Raw genomic sequence first — 13,626 nt, forward strand, 5'->3', positions numbered from 1 at the left:
TCTGTAGTTGGTCCCCAATACGAGACCCTCCAGACCCAACTTCCCGACCAAATTTTTCTGGGGGCGGGGAGAAGTTGGGCTAGCAGCCAGGCTAGTGCAGGAGGGGGAGATTGCCCAACTGCACGGAATACAGGATATCACAAATCCTACCTTTAGATAACTGCAGAACACAGTGTATAACTGAATATATTTCTTTAATACTGTGCAAATATCCTCATATGTCAAAAACCGGAAATACAGTCGTTAGGCTGCCGTGCACTCCACGTCCTCGTTATCAGTCCAGACTTTAATAGACTACCGTTCATAACAAAAAGCTTTTGGTTTTAAATTGTATCTTGTCTCAGGGTATCATCTAGCACAGTTGACGCCACTCGCACAGTTTTTTGGGGGGGTGATCCACTGGCCACCAAATAATGTGGGTTTCGGGCCTCCACCAATGGGCTAACAGTGTCTGAGAACTTTCGTTTTTTTGCTCGCCATGATTAACCGTGAAGAACAATCTTATCCCAGGGTCATGAGATACTAGATTAGCATTCATGAGGTGCTTTGCATTGACCATTAATGGTTAAAAATGGGCGTGTTCAGGGAGGGGTAACATGCTGATTCACGTACGCACACTTATGGGTATACTCTGTGATTTATAAAGGGAACATTGCTTTAGGTGTGGGAACGCACGGTTTTATAAATCTGAATTTGTTGTGTGCGTACGCCATTTTAGGCTTTTGGGCGTAGGTCTACGTACACTTTTAGTGAGAATCCTACGCACAGTTTTATAAATGAGACCCCTAGGTCTATCTAACTCGCTTTACTTCCAGTGCAAAACGGACACTTAATGAGATCCACATTACAGAAGTTAAATATACAGTAGTGATCGGCATTAAATGTAGGCCTATCGCCTTTTCAGTTTTCCGCTTGAAATATTAGTTGATTATATGAATGGCATTGTTTCCAGTGCGATTCACTGTCAAATCTGCGTAGCCTCATTACCTTAACTGATTGGTCTGTTGGATGATTGACTGTGTTAGGGTTAGGGTTGTGTTGGCTAACTTTCGTGATTTGCAAGAAAAGAACACATGTTAAAAATTAAAAGTCTTCCCGCCTCGAACCAGCATCACGTTCCCCACAGTGTTGCACCCACACGTGTCTGCGCACGGGATTGGCCACGGCTTTGCCTGTCTACTGTGAAATCAGTTGTGTCTGGGCAGCACCAGGGCTGCTAGTATTTACAACACCCCCCATAATTACAGCTATTCTTATTTTGTACTAGCATTCTGGCGTGGGACATTAAGTCCGCTGAAGTTATAAACCATTGTTATTTCAATCAATTCATCCAAATCCATCCAGCACAATCTCTGACTGCTAAAACGTACACATTTGTTTTAATTGTTCAGTCTCAATAAGAATCAAGGAAATAATCCAAAAACAGTGTTGTCATCACTGACATATATCCTATGCATATTAAGACAGTACATATTCAACAGTACAGGAATGGAAGCGTTATAATAATGAATACAACCAACGCGGCTAGATGTTGAGTTGAAGTAACAGAAAGACATTGTTCCCCTCTCAATGTGGTCATCTGCATGTAGATGAAATATTTTTCTACCATGGCCGTTAGTCAGACACAAGGAGAATATGTATGATCATGCTATGCTGCACATTGTTTACGACTGACTAATTGACTTTCAAATAAAGCATCATACAACTAACAGGGACACAGAAATGGTGGGCTTTTAATGTCAACGTTTATTGGCTCTGTTAGTCCTGTCTGTATGTGTTGTCGTGGTGGTGTGCTCCAATTTACTATAGTTTTTTCTGTGAAAGTTAAGAAAAGTATTTAAAGTTGTGCGTTCCTCTCTTTTCATTAGGCGTTTTCGATTTGATGCAATTTTTACGTGTTCAGTTACCACGTGACCGTTTACAACACAACTGTCCTTAAGTCATATGATCAAAACAGGAAGTACTGCGAATATAATGCAGGTGTGGTGAACGGAATGTGAATGTAGAAGAGAAAAAGATTAAGATAGTTAGTCTAGTCTACCTTTCAAGATCTGGCCCATGAAAAGAAGAAGTCACAACTGTCTAATAGCGACAACAATGGGGACGTTTTTTCTGCTCATGATGGTGTTGTATGGCACCATCAATTCACAGGTAAAAACAATATAAAACTTGGCAGACTATTATTTAGATGCATGTCAATCGGTGCTCAGTATTAATGTCTTGTTTTGGTAGTTGCATGTGCAATACCTCTAATCATATTGGGTCAAAAGACATGACGCGTTGTAGGCTTACATAATGGGTCACAGGTTTCGCGCTGTCTCCTCCATGTTGCACTACGTGTGTTTCTTCATATAATGGTATTAAGGACGAGTTGTGATACCTAGTTAAAAGTTAACTCTGCGAGCCGTCACGTTACAGTTAGGGAAACATTTGATGAACCGGAATCATACAAAGTTAATATGCAAACTAACCTGAACATGCATGACCTCCGACTGCCGCTGCAGGCAACGACCCTGAGTTCGTAACCGACGTTCTTTACCTGGACCTGGAGCTTCCTTGGACTCAATTACAATTCAAACTCATTTGAAGGCTATCATTGCAACTACGCCTGAGTGAAAAGCATGTGCAACTCCATAAGTTTTAGCTGCATGATGTTAGCATGGTTGTACACATTTTGTTAGGACTTTTGTGTAATTTTAAAATTAATTTCTGACGTATACTCATTTCCAGCAGTCAGAAAGCCCTAGCTACAAACAAGATTACAGACTCCTAGGAAGACCACTGTACAAACTGGATATATCCTGGCCAAAATACCCTGAGCTGTTTAGTGGTGAGGTGTTTGGAGTGGCTGTGGATCAGTATTCTGGTGTGGTGTATGTTGCACAGGTTGGTACAAAATCGGCAGAAATAATTTTCACTCTAGGCCAGCATAATCTGTAATATCAGTGGATTTAGACCCACTAACAAAATGAAGTTATTGCTCATAAAAACATGTTTAGGCCATCACAAAATATGGCCTATTGGTCACATTTCAAATGGTATATTGACTGATACTGTATAATGTCCTGTGTTTCAGAGAGGTGAGGCAGTGCCCCATGTGCTGGTGTTCTCCTATGACGGAGAGCTCCTCTTGGCCTGGAACACCAGCACCCTGGACATGCCTCACGGAATCTTCCTAGCCAACGCAGACACCAACCCCACTGTCTGGGTCACTGATGTTGGGAAGGGTGAGATATTTGTCAATGAAATTGTAATGTTTGGCTTGTTAAACGAACAACTGTGCTTCCTGGAAAGTGATGATGCTGTTTTAGTGCTGACAGTCCCAACCTTCTGTAGGCCCATATGGTCACTGCGTGAAGCAGTACTCTCCCGCTGGGACGCTGCTGCAGGTGCTGGGGACACCAGGGAAGGCAGGTTCTGGGCTTAACCCTCTGGAGTTCGACCAGCCTGCAGAGGTCTTTGTCCACAGCTCTGGGGAGATCTACATCGTGGATGGCGATGGAGGCATGAATAACCGCCTCATTAAACTTTCCCCAGGTCAGAACATCACATCTTTGCAGCCTCTGGAGCTCTGTGTGCCTGCCGCCATCTGACCTGGTTGTGTGTTGAAACCCCTGCAGATCTGGAGGTGCTGTGGATCCATGGAGAGAAGGGCCAAGGCCTCGCCCAGTTCTACATCCCTCACAGCGTCACCGTGGACACCTTCCACAGGGTAGGCAGTTGGGCTGTCAACGAATATTCTAAATTTGAATATATATATATTTGAATAGTGGTTAAAAACAGAAATTTGAATGTGAATTAATATTCGAATGTAAAATAAATAAAAACACAACAGCGGCAACAGCGGCAGCAGCGGCGCGTCTGTCTGCTTTGCGGGTGGGCGCGCGCCTGGTGTCACTGTTGACAGTTGACTTGCATGGAGAGAGCACAACGGTGCGGGAGAGAGAGAGTGCGTGTGTGCGAGCGAAAGGCCAAGTTCTGCGGTCTTGGCCATTAGTCATTGGCGATTTTAGACCCGTTTTAGGGGTGCTCAAGCAGATTTTATCTCAGCACCCCTAAAAAAATTAATAAAATAATAATAATAATAAAAAAATATATATATATATAAATTATTATTGTTTATTATCATTTGATGCTGGTAGTTCATGAAGAAAGGGACATCCTTAGTTTTTCATTCATTCAATATTTTGCAAAATAAGACATAAATGTATTAATTGTTATCCAGTGAAATTAGGGATTTATTAGCAAGGGGGTTTGGCACTTTTGCAAGGCACTGTATTCATGTCACATTCTCATTGGGGGCTGAGCACCCCTAAAGGTCTAATCCTAGAATCGCCTCTGCCATTAGTTCATTTACTTATTTTTGTGTAGGTAATATGTTGTTAAATATGTTTAAACTTAATAAATTAGGCCTATCTACAGTATACAAGTAGTGATGTCTCGTTGTATTAATTTGTCCTGTTATTGACGTGCCTAATGCGCAACCAAATATTCGAATATATGTTTTTTTTAAAGGGAATATTCGAACGTCATTTTTGAGCAATTTTGACAGCCCTAGTAGGCAGTCCCAGTCCAGATTATTATAGGTCTATATAAGGTCTAACTGAACCCTTTCACAATGATTGTTTTCATAAGAGAAGGGATATGGTGTTTGGGTTCCCAGGTGTGGGTTGCTGACCGAGGAAACAAGCGTATCCAGGTGTTCAACTCTGTGACTGGAGACTGGCTGGGCACCTGGGGAAGCTGCTTCACAGAGGATGCGCCATACTCTGTCAGGTAGATATACCGTCAGGTAGATCCACAAAATATGCAGTTTTCCTTATCAATATTTTTGTCTTGTCTTGTTATCTTTTAGGGGAGACCAGCACATATTATATGTGATTTTGTGCTTCTTTTAGATTAACACCAGACCAGAAGTACTTTATTGTTGTGCAGCTGAATACCAATCAGATCTCAGTGCTGAAGGCTCCACCAGTGGGTGTGATTGGTCAGTGCCAGGTGGTTAGTGTGATCCAGTTAGCCGAGGATGTGAAGCCACATCTAGTGGACCTGGACCTGAAGACAGGAGCTCTGTTTGTGGCTGAGCTGGGAGCCCAGCAGGCTCAGAAGTTCACTCCCTTCAGTTTGGGCGGCAGCTTCCTCTAGGTAAGTATACTGTAAAATACCAACATACGCACACTGGACTATATAAAAAAAACAAACCATTGTGTGTATGTGTGTAGTTTGCAAAGCATACAGTCCAAAAGTATTCCAAAACCAATTATCTCATGTTAGGGAATTGAAAACGCTGCATTGAAATTTGTCAAAGAAAAATACCCTTTCTTTTGAAATCACTAAAAATCAAAATCAACTATTGTAAGGTGACATTCGTTTTAAGGTTAGTTATTATATGTTGGTTTTTCCTAAGTTGGGAAATATGATATAATAAATTATATACAAGACAAAAAAAAAGTATCTTTTTACATAAGTATTCAACTTCAGTATTTTCCTGCAGAAACAGCCTAAAGTATTTGGGGGCAATCCAGCTTTGTTGTTGAATACTGACGCTAGATATTAAAGTCTTTATTGTATTTAAATAGTGCAAGGCACTGTGTATATATATTCTCTCGGTCTTCATGTTTTTTCTTTTCTGTACATAAATATACACACGACAATACTTTAGATTATATTCACAAAGGATTAACCAATTTGTCTGTCTTAATTACTGGCATGAAACGGGAGTATTTGAATGTCAAAGGGAAAATACCTTTAATATTCTTTATAAGAGGGGGTGTGAGGGTGATCTGAACATCCAGAAAACATTCCAAAAGTAAAATGCTTTGAGTTTTTTTTTTTTATGTTTTTGGGGGCTTTTTATTAATTTGAGATAGCTACAGGAAAAGCAGGGTTGGAGAAAGTGAATGACGTGCAGGAAAATCCCAGAAACGAACAAATGTGTTACCAGGGCACCCCAAAGATTTGAATGTTTGGATGTGCCTATCCCTTCCAGCGAGGATTTAGCTCTGACCATACTACCATATGACGTGTGAAAGCTCAGTGTACATGTCCAAAAAGCTCATCACCGATAACTCCAGTGGTCACATGCTAATATAAACAAATGCATGCAATAAATTATCATTATTTTTAAGGCATCTACTTTTTCCCAGTATAAAATAATATGTATTAGTTAAGGTTCTATCAAAGTAAAAACTAAACACTGGATAGTTATATTACAAATACTGTGCCACTTGGATTCAAATCTGTCTTTTTTAAATCTGTGTATAACACAGTAATTATTTTGTAAGTGACCATAATTATCTTATTTGTATGTTTTTTTGTGGCTTTGATGGACATGTTTGTGTATGTTTTGTATTGCAAAAACAATGAATATGAATTTGTTTTGTAATGATCCTAAGGGAACAATCCACTCATGTTTTGCTTAGAACGCTATGTAATTATTTTCTGGACTTCTTTTACACATCCTTGGTAAAAGGTTAAGAAATGTTTACAGTTCAAAATGGATATTGTGGTTTTATGTTGTCATATATGAATGTGGTTCCTGTATTGTTACCATTAATTGTAAATGTAATGCCATGCTGCTTTTATTGTGCGATTGTGTGTTTTGACCAGAAACATTTAATATTAACGTTGTATGCTAGTACGTCTTTTCCTCTATAGCTTTAAGTGAGTTATCGTCATCATTAGTAAATAAACGTAATGGGTAGTCTCAATGACCCAAGGCCATAGCCATGGAATAAACATTGGGGCGGACTAATTAATTTGTTTATGATCATTTCGGACACCGTGCGTGGTTGCCTGTCTGAACATTGGAACGAAGGGATAAAGAAAACGAAAGGTTGCAAATTACTACAAAGCTATTTTTTGGCGAATTTGGGGATACAAGCCGTTGTAGATGGGCGATGCAGCGGATGGGATAAGTCTGTTGAGCTAAAATTGCAGGAACGTGTACTAACATCTCCGCATCTAGGCTATATTATCATTCATTCATATCTGGAATGTCGTCTGTAATACCTTACCAAGCACGCCGATTTAATGATCCACCGTTTCAGTGTAGGCCTAATCCTTTTCTTTTGAATGAAAAACTGTTGGTCACTTTATTTACGCCAGTATTGGGGGCCGGTGGTCGAATTTTGGCAGCCCCAGTGACATGCATACAAATTCATCACTTCAATCATTACATTTTAAGGTCACTAGATGGTACCCCAGAAAGAAGATTTTGTATTTTTACAGATTAACAATATAAAAACAAAAAACTCCATTGACCTCCTTACTAAATGACCCTTACATTTTTTGTCGATAGAGGGAGCCAGTGACTTTCAAATAAAATAGCCTAATTAGGCTTGGCCTACAGCTGAAAAGTTGTATTCTGAGGTGCGCATACAGTTAAAATGTTAGTATTTGTCGACATGTCATCTCCACTCTTACAATTTCAGTAAGATTGGAATATTTCTCAACTCTGCCATATCTGAAATGATAGCCAATGCATCAAGACATTTGTTCTAGCATATTAAACGAAAAGTATCCTACGTGAGTTTGTAAACACTCAGGGGAAATGGGATTCCCCGGCGAGCTTCTAATGATTACTGGACAGAAGATGCAGCATCTTTGGTCACGGATGGACTCTCAGTCATTTCATGAAGGCTTGTCTCGAGAAGAAAAGAACGGATTTATCTCCTTCAGTACAATATGGCACAACACTTTGGAGGAAAATGGAGATCGCATAGCTGGTATGTAGGCTAGCCTACAAGAGTGCACTTACCATTTGTATTATAGTAGTACCGTGGCAGATTAATAGTTTTAATTGTTCGATTTTCAAAACGTAATATAAAGTAAACTACAACAAAAGGCTGTATATCTTTCGCCAAGTATGGTTTAACACATTTGCTTGCCACAGAAAGACAACATAATAGTCAGACTAGTTATTTTACGTTCGCGTCTGTAACGGTTTACAGGAAGAGGGTATGAATGCTCCCCATCCTTACGGCTGCTGACGGCTGACTCGCCACAAGTTTCAGGGACAGTTGAGATTAGGAGAGAGGGAGAGCATGTTAGAAGAGAGAGGGTGAGGTGGGTTGAGCAGAAGGAATCTGGATGTCCCTATACCATATAAGGCATTTCTGTAAAGGGGGGAAGGGGGAAAACAACAATTATGCAGGATATTCTAGTTGCGTTTGCTGGCATGTACTGGCTTCTAAGTATGTGAAAGAGTGTCGGTGATGATGTGAGAGTACCGCAGGAGCGGCAGCATGAGCAGGACACACTGCAAGGGACAATAGATACACTGGACAAGGTAAACATCAGATATCAATGTATACATCGACAGAGGTTTTTGTAAAGTAAATGTGTGTGGTTTAGTGAACAAATGGAATCTATAAGTCTGCTGCTCGGCAACAAGTTGACTGAGCAGGAACATATGATAAAGCACTGATTTAAGTTTGCTGAAACAAAGGAGGAATGTCTTATGTAAAAGTTGCAGAACATGGATGTAAAATTAGATGCTGGTTGGAATGTTGGATTATTACAATAAGTATCTTACTGAGAATTTAGAGGGTAATTTTGTTTATGTTTACTGAATGGTGGACAGTATAGTGCTCAACACATAGAAGGGTAGGTAAGTCTGCTCAACACATAGAAGGTAGGTAGGTCTGCTCAACACATAGAAGGTAGGTAGGGGTTTTCTCTCTGTTGTTATGTGAGGTATAGATATAATACAGATGTGTGTCTTCTGAACACCTCAGAAGATGCCCAGAGGTGAAGAACACATTAAACTATCACTTTAAAACGTCAGCACAACTTAGATTTGTTCTGTATTTATGGTGAGAAATGTCCCCTCAAAACCAAGTTTGCTTGAATAATGCCAAAATACCTTTAGTATTTAATGACCTTTCAGATCTTTGTTGAAGTTGAATAGCAGTTTCGTTTGTGCCACTCAAGATTAAAAACATGTTTCACTGGAACTAAAACTAAATATAGTATTACGTGTAAAAGTCACACATTAGTCATTCTAAGTCTGAAATGTAAAACAATGAAAGCAGCAGATAAACAGCTCAGTCAAAGGTCAGCCTCCCTGGTCCAACTTCCTCTCAGTGGTGTTGCTACAGCATCGTGTCTCACGTCTGGTCTGTCTGATCGGCTCTCTCCCACAGCACCATGGCAGGCTCCATCTGGCTGCTCCTGGCTCTCACCAGTCCACTGGTTGCCTCCTTCCTGCCCCTGCGCCAGCTCGCTCCCTGTGAAGTGGTAAGTCACCTCAACCAGCCCACTAACCAAGCTCTAAATATGTGGATGTCTGTGCGTGAAATCTGAGTTATTTAGAGACTCAATTGTTGGCTCAGCATATCCTCTTTATTTAGTTAATGTTTATATAAGTATGGATGTATCCATGCCGTATAGTTTACATCAGAGTTCAGATAACAGTAGAAACATCAGGTACTTTTTCTAAGTCCCTGCGGGCAGATATGGCGTCTAGAAACTGTTTTTGTTAGCGTCTGTTCTCCTGTGTCCTGAGGAGCGGATAGTATGACCAGGCGTCCCATAAACTGTCTCTCCTCTAGACTCCAGGATATGTGGAGGAGGCTGGAATGCTTTATTCCTCACCCTGGTCTGGAGATGTGAAATTCATACTTGAGGAACTCTCTACTTTGTGTTAAGAGACCCAATGAACCAGAGTAGTTTTTATGCATCTTTCTTTAACTATTGCTACGACAAATCTCTGTCCGTGAACATGTTTGGATGAAAACCCTCTGGTCTGCCGCAGAGATACAGAGGACAGATGGGAATGTCCTCTCTCAGAGACCATTATTATGGCCCTGATGTTACTCAACACCCTGATAATGTGAACGTGCCTCAGACAGGAGAGGTCAGGATACTCATCTGGACATTAAGACTATCAGGATAGAGTGGAGGATATCTGCTGTATTTCGATGTCATGGACAGGGTCAACCCTGGATACTCTCATCGCCTCAGTCATCATACTATTCTTATAACCAGGCATAGTGCTTATGTTTCATTGTGATTTAACTACATAGCAACACTTTAACGTTACTGTAACCCTGTAACTACATAGCAACACCTATAGTAAAATCATTGTAGGTACATAGAAACTCCTATGTGATTAAATTAGGTTGAGTGTTAGTCATTACAAAAGTGTTAGAAGGCCAGTATGGGGAAGGAGTGTGAGGGGCAGTTGAGGGTTGCTGCCAAAACAAGATCAATGTTAACATCTGCAGGTGCTCCATACCAAGTTTCTCTTGTGCAATACCTTACCACTTAACCGCAATAAAGTGTACACCTAAGTACATACCATTTCGTAAGTACTTTAGCTATGTAGTTCAATGGTAGTTAATGCAACCTTAAATGTAAAATGTTGACCTAACCTATTAGTTAACACATAATTGTTAGCATTGGTGAATTTATGTGTAAAAAGTAATAAGCTTTTCTTCAGGATAGTCAGGAGTCCTTGCCACATACTAAAGAAACCCCAAATTTGCCAAAAAACATTTATGATTGTGTATGTGTGTTTTTTATGGGCTGTGTTTGGAGACAGGGCTTAGGCTGTATGGTTTCCATTATCCTTTATTAGCCACTCGGAGTGATCAAAGCCTCTCTGATACACTAGTGTGAATAGTTATTGAAAGGGGGGTAGTGCACCTTTCTGAATGGGGTGCAGGAGACGTGAGGGTAGCTTGTTGATATGAAAGTTACCCTACAAGCTCCACCACATCTCCCCAGGAGACCAGGAGCACTGATACACTGACTCTGCATCAAGGTGACATTTTGGGAGTGAGGCAGCACTGTAAATATCAAAGCTCATGGAGTTGTTTCTGTGTATCATTTGTCCACAGATCGAGATGGACGCGTCCTGCACCAATCTGAACCTGGAGACCGTTCCAGACAAGCTTCCCCAAGGCATCCAAAAAATTGACCTATCGTGGAACATTTTACAGAACCTTACCCAAGAGGGTCTGGCATTCTACAGCAGTATACATCACCTGAACCTACATTCCAACATGATACAGTTCATCCAGCCTGGCTTGTTTAAAGACATGACCAGTCTTAAAGTGCTGAACCTCTCCAGGAACAACTTGGATGTGTTTGCTGTCTCAAAGACCCATGTTGGACCACTGACAGCCGTAGAGATGCTGGACCTCTCAGGCAATGGCCTGTTCACTGGGATGACTGACTACTTCCTGCGTGAAGCTCCAGCTCTCCTGAATCTGTCTCTGAACGGCAACAGTATTACCCAAATCGCCCAAAACACCTTTTGTGGATCTTTGGCTTTGAGAAAAATTGACCTTCACAACAACGTCATCTTAGAGATCGAAAACGGGGCCTTCGACTCACTGCTACAGCTGTTTGAACTGGATTTATCGATGAACTCAATCAGATGCATTGCTGACTTTAACCTTTCTCAACTAAAGGTGTTAAATCTTAGTAAGAACAGCATGGAATCATTCCAAACCACAGACTCAGACCTTGAATATGAACTCCTCTACCTTGATCTGAGAGAAAACAGGATCGACTACTTTCCCCTCATCCCCCGAAGGAACAAGCTAATGTATCTGGATGTGTCCAGGAACCGTCTGAGGAGCATCAACACAACAGGGACGGCAGAGGAGATGGAACTCCTCAGAGATGTGCTGGCGGCTCCAGGCCAGTCCGCTGGAAGCAGCAGACACCAAGATTTCTCGAGGCTTGTGTACCTCGACATGAGTTACAACCAGATCAAGAGCATACCACAATCTTTTTTCTGTAGCATGGTGTCTCTTGAGGTCTTGAATGTTAGTAACAACTGTATAGGAGCATTTTTGGTAGACCAGGAAACCCCCATGAACTCGTTAAAGACTCTGGACCTGAGCTTCAACGCCCTTCAGAACTTCTCTTTAGGGTCGAACAGCCTGCGCTCTCTCGAGGAGCTCTTCCTGCAGGGAAATTTTCTCCTGTCCATTCATCCTGCAACCTTCCAAACTCTGCCCAGTATCAGATACCTGCACCTCCAGCAAAACTATCTGAAGGTCTGTGCCACACAGAGAAAACCACCCAACTCTCCACAGGCAGACTTCACCTCCCACAATCCTCCAGGATGCGTCTCATTTTCTTCCATACAAACCTTACACTTTCTGTACCTTTCTGAGAACAGTCTTGAGGCCTTACCCCCATATGCCTTCTATGGCACTCCACTGAGGCTGCTTGACCTTTCCCTGAACCCAGGTTTAGAGATGCATGATGATGCCCTCTCTGGTCTGGAAAACTCCTTGTCTCATCTATCACTGAAGGAAAACCACATGCCAGAACTGAAACCGGACCTCTCCCTGCTGGGCAATCTAAAGTTTGTGGACCTCTCCGCTAACAAACTTACCACCTTCCCTTTGTGGAACAAGCAGTCGTCCATAGAGTCCCTGAACCTGCAGAACAACAGCCTGGTGACAGTGCAGTATGAGACGGTGGTTGCGCTGGAGCGCAGCCTGAAGGTGCTGTATGTGGGCTCCAACCCGCTGGGCTGCTGCAGAAACCTGCCCTTCCTCCTCATGCTCCAGCAGGCTGCCGTCACCGTCCCCGACATCGCCACAGCCACCTGCCTCGACACCCAGGGCCCCGAGCCTGTGGAGAGGAACATCGGGAGTGTGACCCAGGAACAGTGCCAGACTCTCAGCAGGAGCTGGATCATCATAGTTGTAGTGATGACGGTGGTGTTAATAGCAGCACTAGCGCTGCTTGTCAAGCTGTGCCTCCCAAGGAAAAGAAGGTTCAACAGTAGCTTGATGAAGGCATGATGAACACGCCCCCCCAACCTGAACCCAAAGTGATTGGGTGGAAGCACAATCCTGAAATCTGGAAACATGAAGAACATTGGTGCCTATTAATGTGAAGTAGCATTTAGTCCTTCTTAAGCTGACATTGAGGGAATATCAAAAGTTTGAGCAAACCAAGCATGAAGGAAAAGGCTGTGTAACATGTTTAATTTTGTGTCATACAAAAAGTATTACCGCGCCGTCATAAGGGGGGGAATCTTTTCAACAAGAATCATTATATTTCCCAAGAAGTACAATTATTCACTTGAGGTCACAAGGTTTCTGATTAATACAGCAAAGCTCTGGTTTAGCCCACCAGTTCCAGAAATTAACTGACAATAACACAAAAACGAATGAAAGGCAGAAACAAAAATGTCACTTTTAACGTAATTTATAAGCATGAATGAGCCCAGGTGTTGAATACTCAAGGCTCTATGGCTGATATTCTTAGCTTTTTTCTGTCACATAAAAGTATCCATATCAATGCAGTGGGTTGCACATGTAACTTTTTTTATGAACAATGAGCTGCTTTTTTAAAAACTATATGTATTTTTATAGAACAATTTATTTGGTGTGTATGTTTTTATTACATGAAATGTATGACACTAAGGAGAATATTGTGCTCCAAGTCTTTCCAAGGAATGGCTTCTGCGTGATGTCAGTGAAGAAAATCTTCTCTTCTATAACAAAAATATCGTAACATGTCTTCTGTACAATAGATCAGGGGTTCCCAACCCTGGTCCTCAGGGACCCCCTGTCCTGCATGTTTTAGATGCTTCCTTGCTCCAACACACCTGATTCAAATTAATGGTCATAAGCAGGCTTCTGCAAAACT

At 41.6% G+C, this 13,626-nt stretch overlaps 2 protein-coding genes across 3 annotated transcripts; both read left to right on the forward strand.

The window, feature by feature from the left end:
• Window positions 1-1,930: 1,930 nt before the first annotated feature.
• On the forward strand, window positions 1,931-6,758 carry LOC124482604 (NHL repeat-containing protein 3-like). Its single transcript, XM_047043020.1, has 7 exons — window positions 1,931-2,151; window positions 2,731-2,886; window positions 3,077-3,227; window positions 3,337-3,537; window positions 3,621-3,712; window positions 4,664-4,776; window positions 4,899-6,758. Exons 1-7 carry the CDS (start codon window positions 2,059-2,061, stop codon window positions 5,143-5,145), a joined length of 1,053 nt encoding a protein of 350 aa, XP_046898976.1. The 5' UTR covers window positions 1,931-2,058; the 3' UTR covers window positions 5,146-6,758.
• Window positions 6,759-6,852: 94 nt separating this feature from the next.
• lrrc32 (leucine rich repeat containing 32) lies at window positions 6,853-13,236 on the forward strand. Of its 2 annotated transcripts, none has more exons than XM_047043018.1 (3): window positions 6,853-7,727; window positions 9,147-9,240; window positions 10,845-13,236. In XM_047043018.1, the coding sequence occupies exons 1-3, from the start codon at window positions 7,687-7,689 to the stop codon at window positions 12,771-12,773; spliced, it is 2,064 nt and encodes a 687-aa protein (XP_046898974.1). In that variant the 5' UTR covers window positions 6,853-7,686; the 3' UTR covers window positions 12,774-13,236. The 2 variants fall into 2 exon arrangements, with proteins under 2 accessions (XP_046898974.1, XP_046898975.1); XM_047043019.1 differs by lacking the exon at window positions 6,853-7,727 and adding an exon at window positions 7,737-8,290.
• Window positions 13,237-13,626: the final 390 nt, after the last annotated feature.

Source organism: Hypomesus transpacificus, chromosome 20 (genome assembly GCF_021917145.1).
Source record: "Hypomesus transpacificus isolate Combined female chromosome 20, fHypTra1, whole genome shotgun sequence".
In the NCBI taxonomy this organism is placed as follows: Eukaryota; Metazoa; Chordata; class Actinopteri; order Osmeriformes; family Osmeridae; genus Hypomesus; species Hypomesus transpacificus.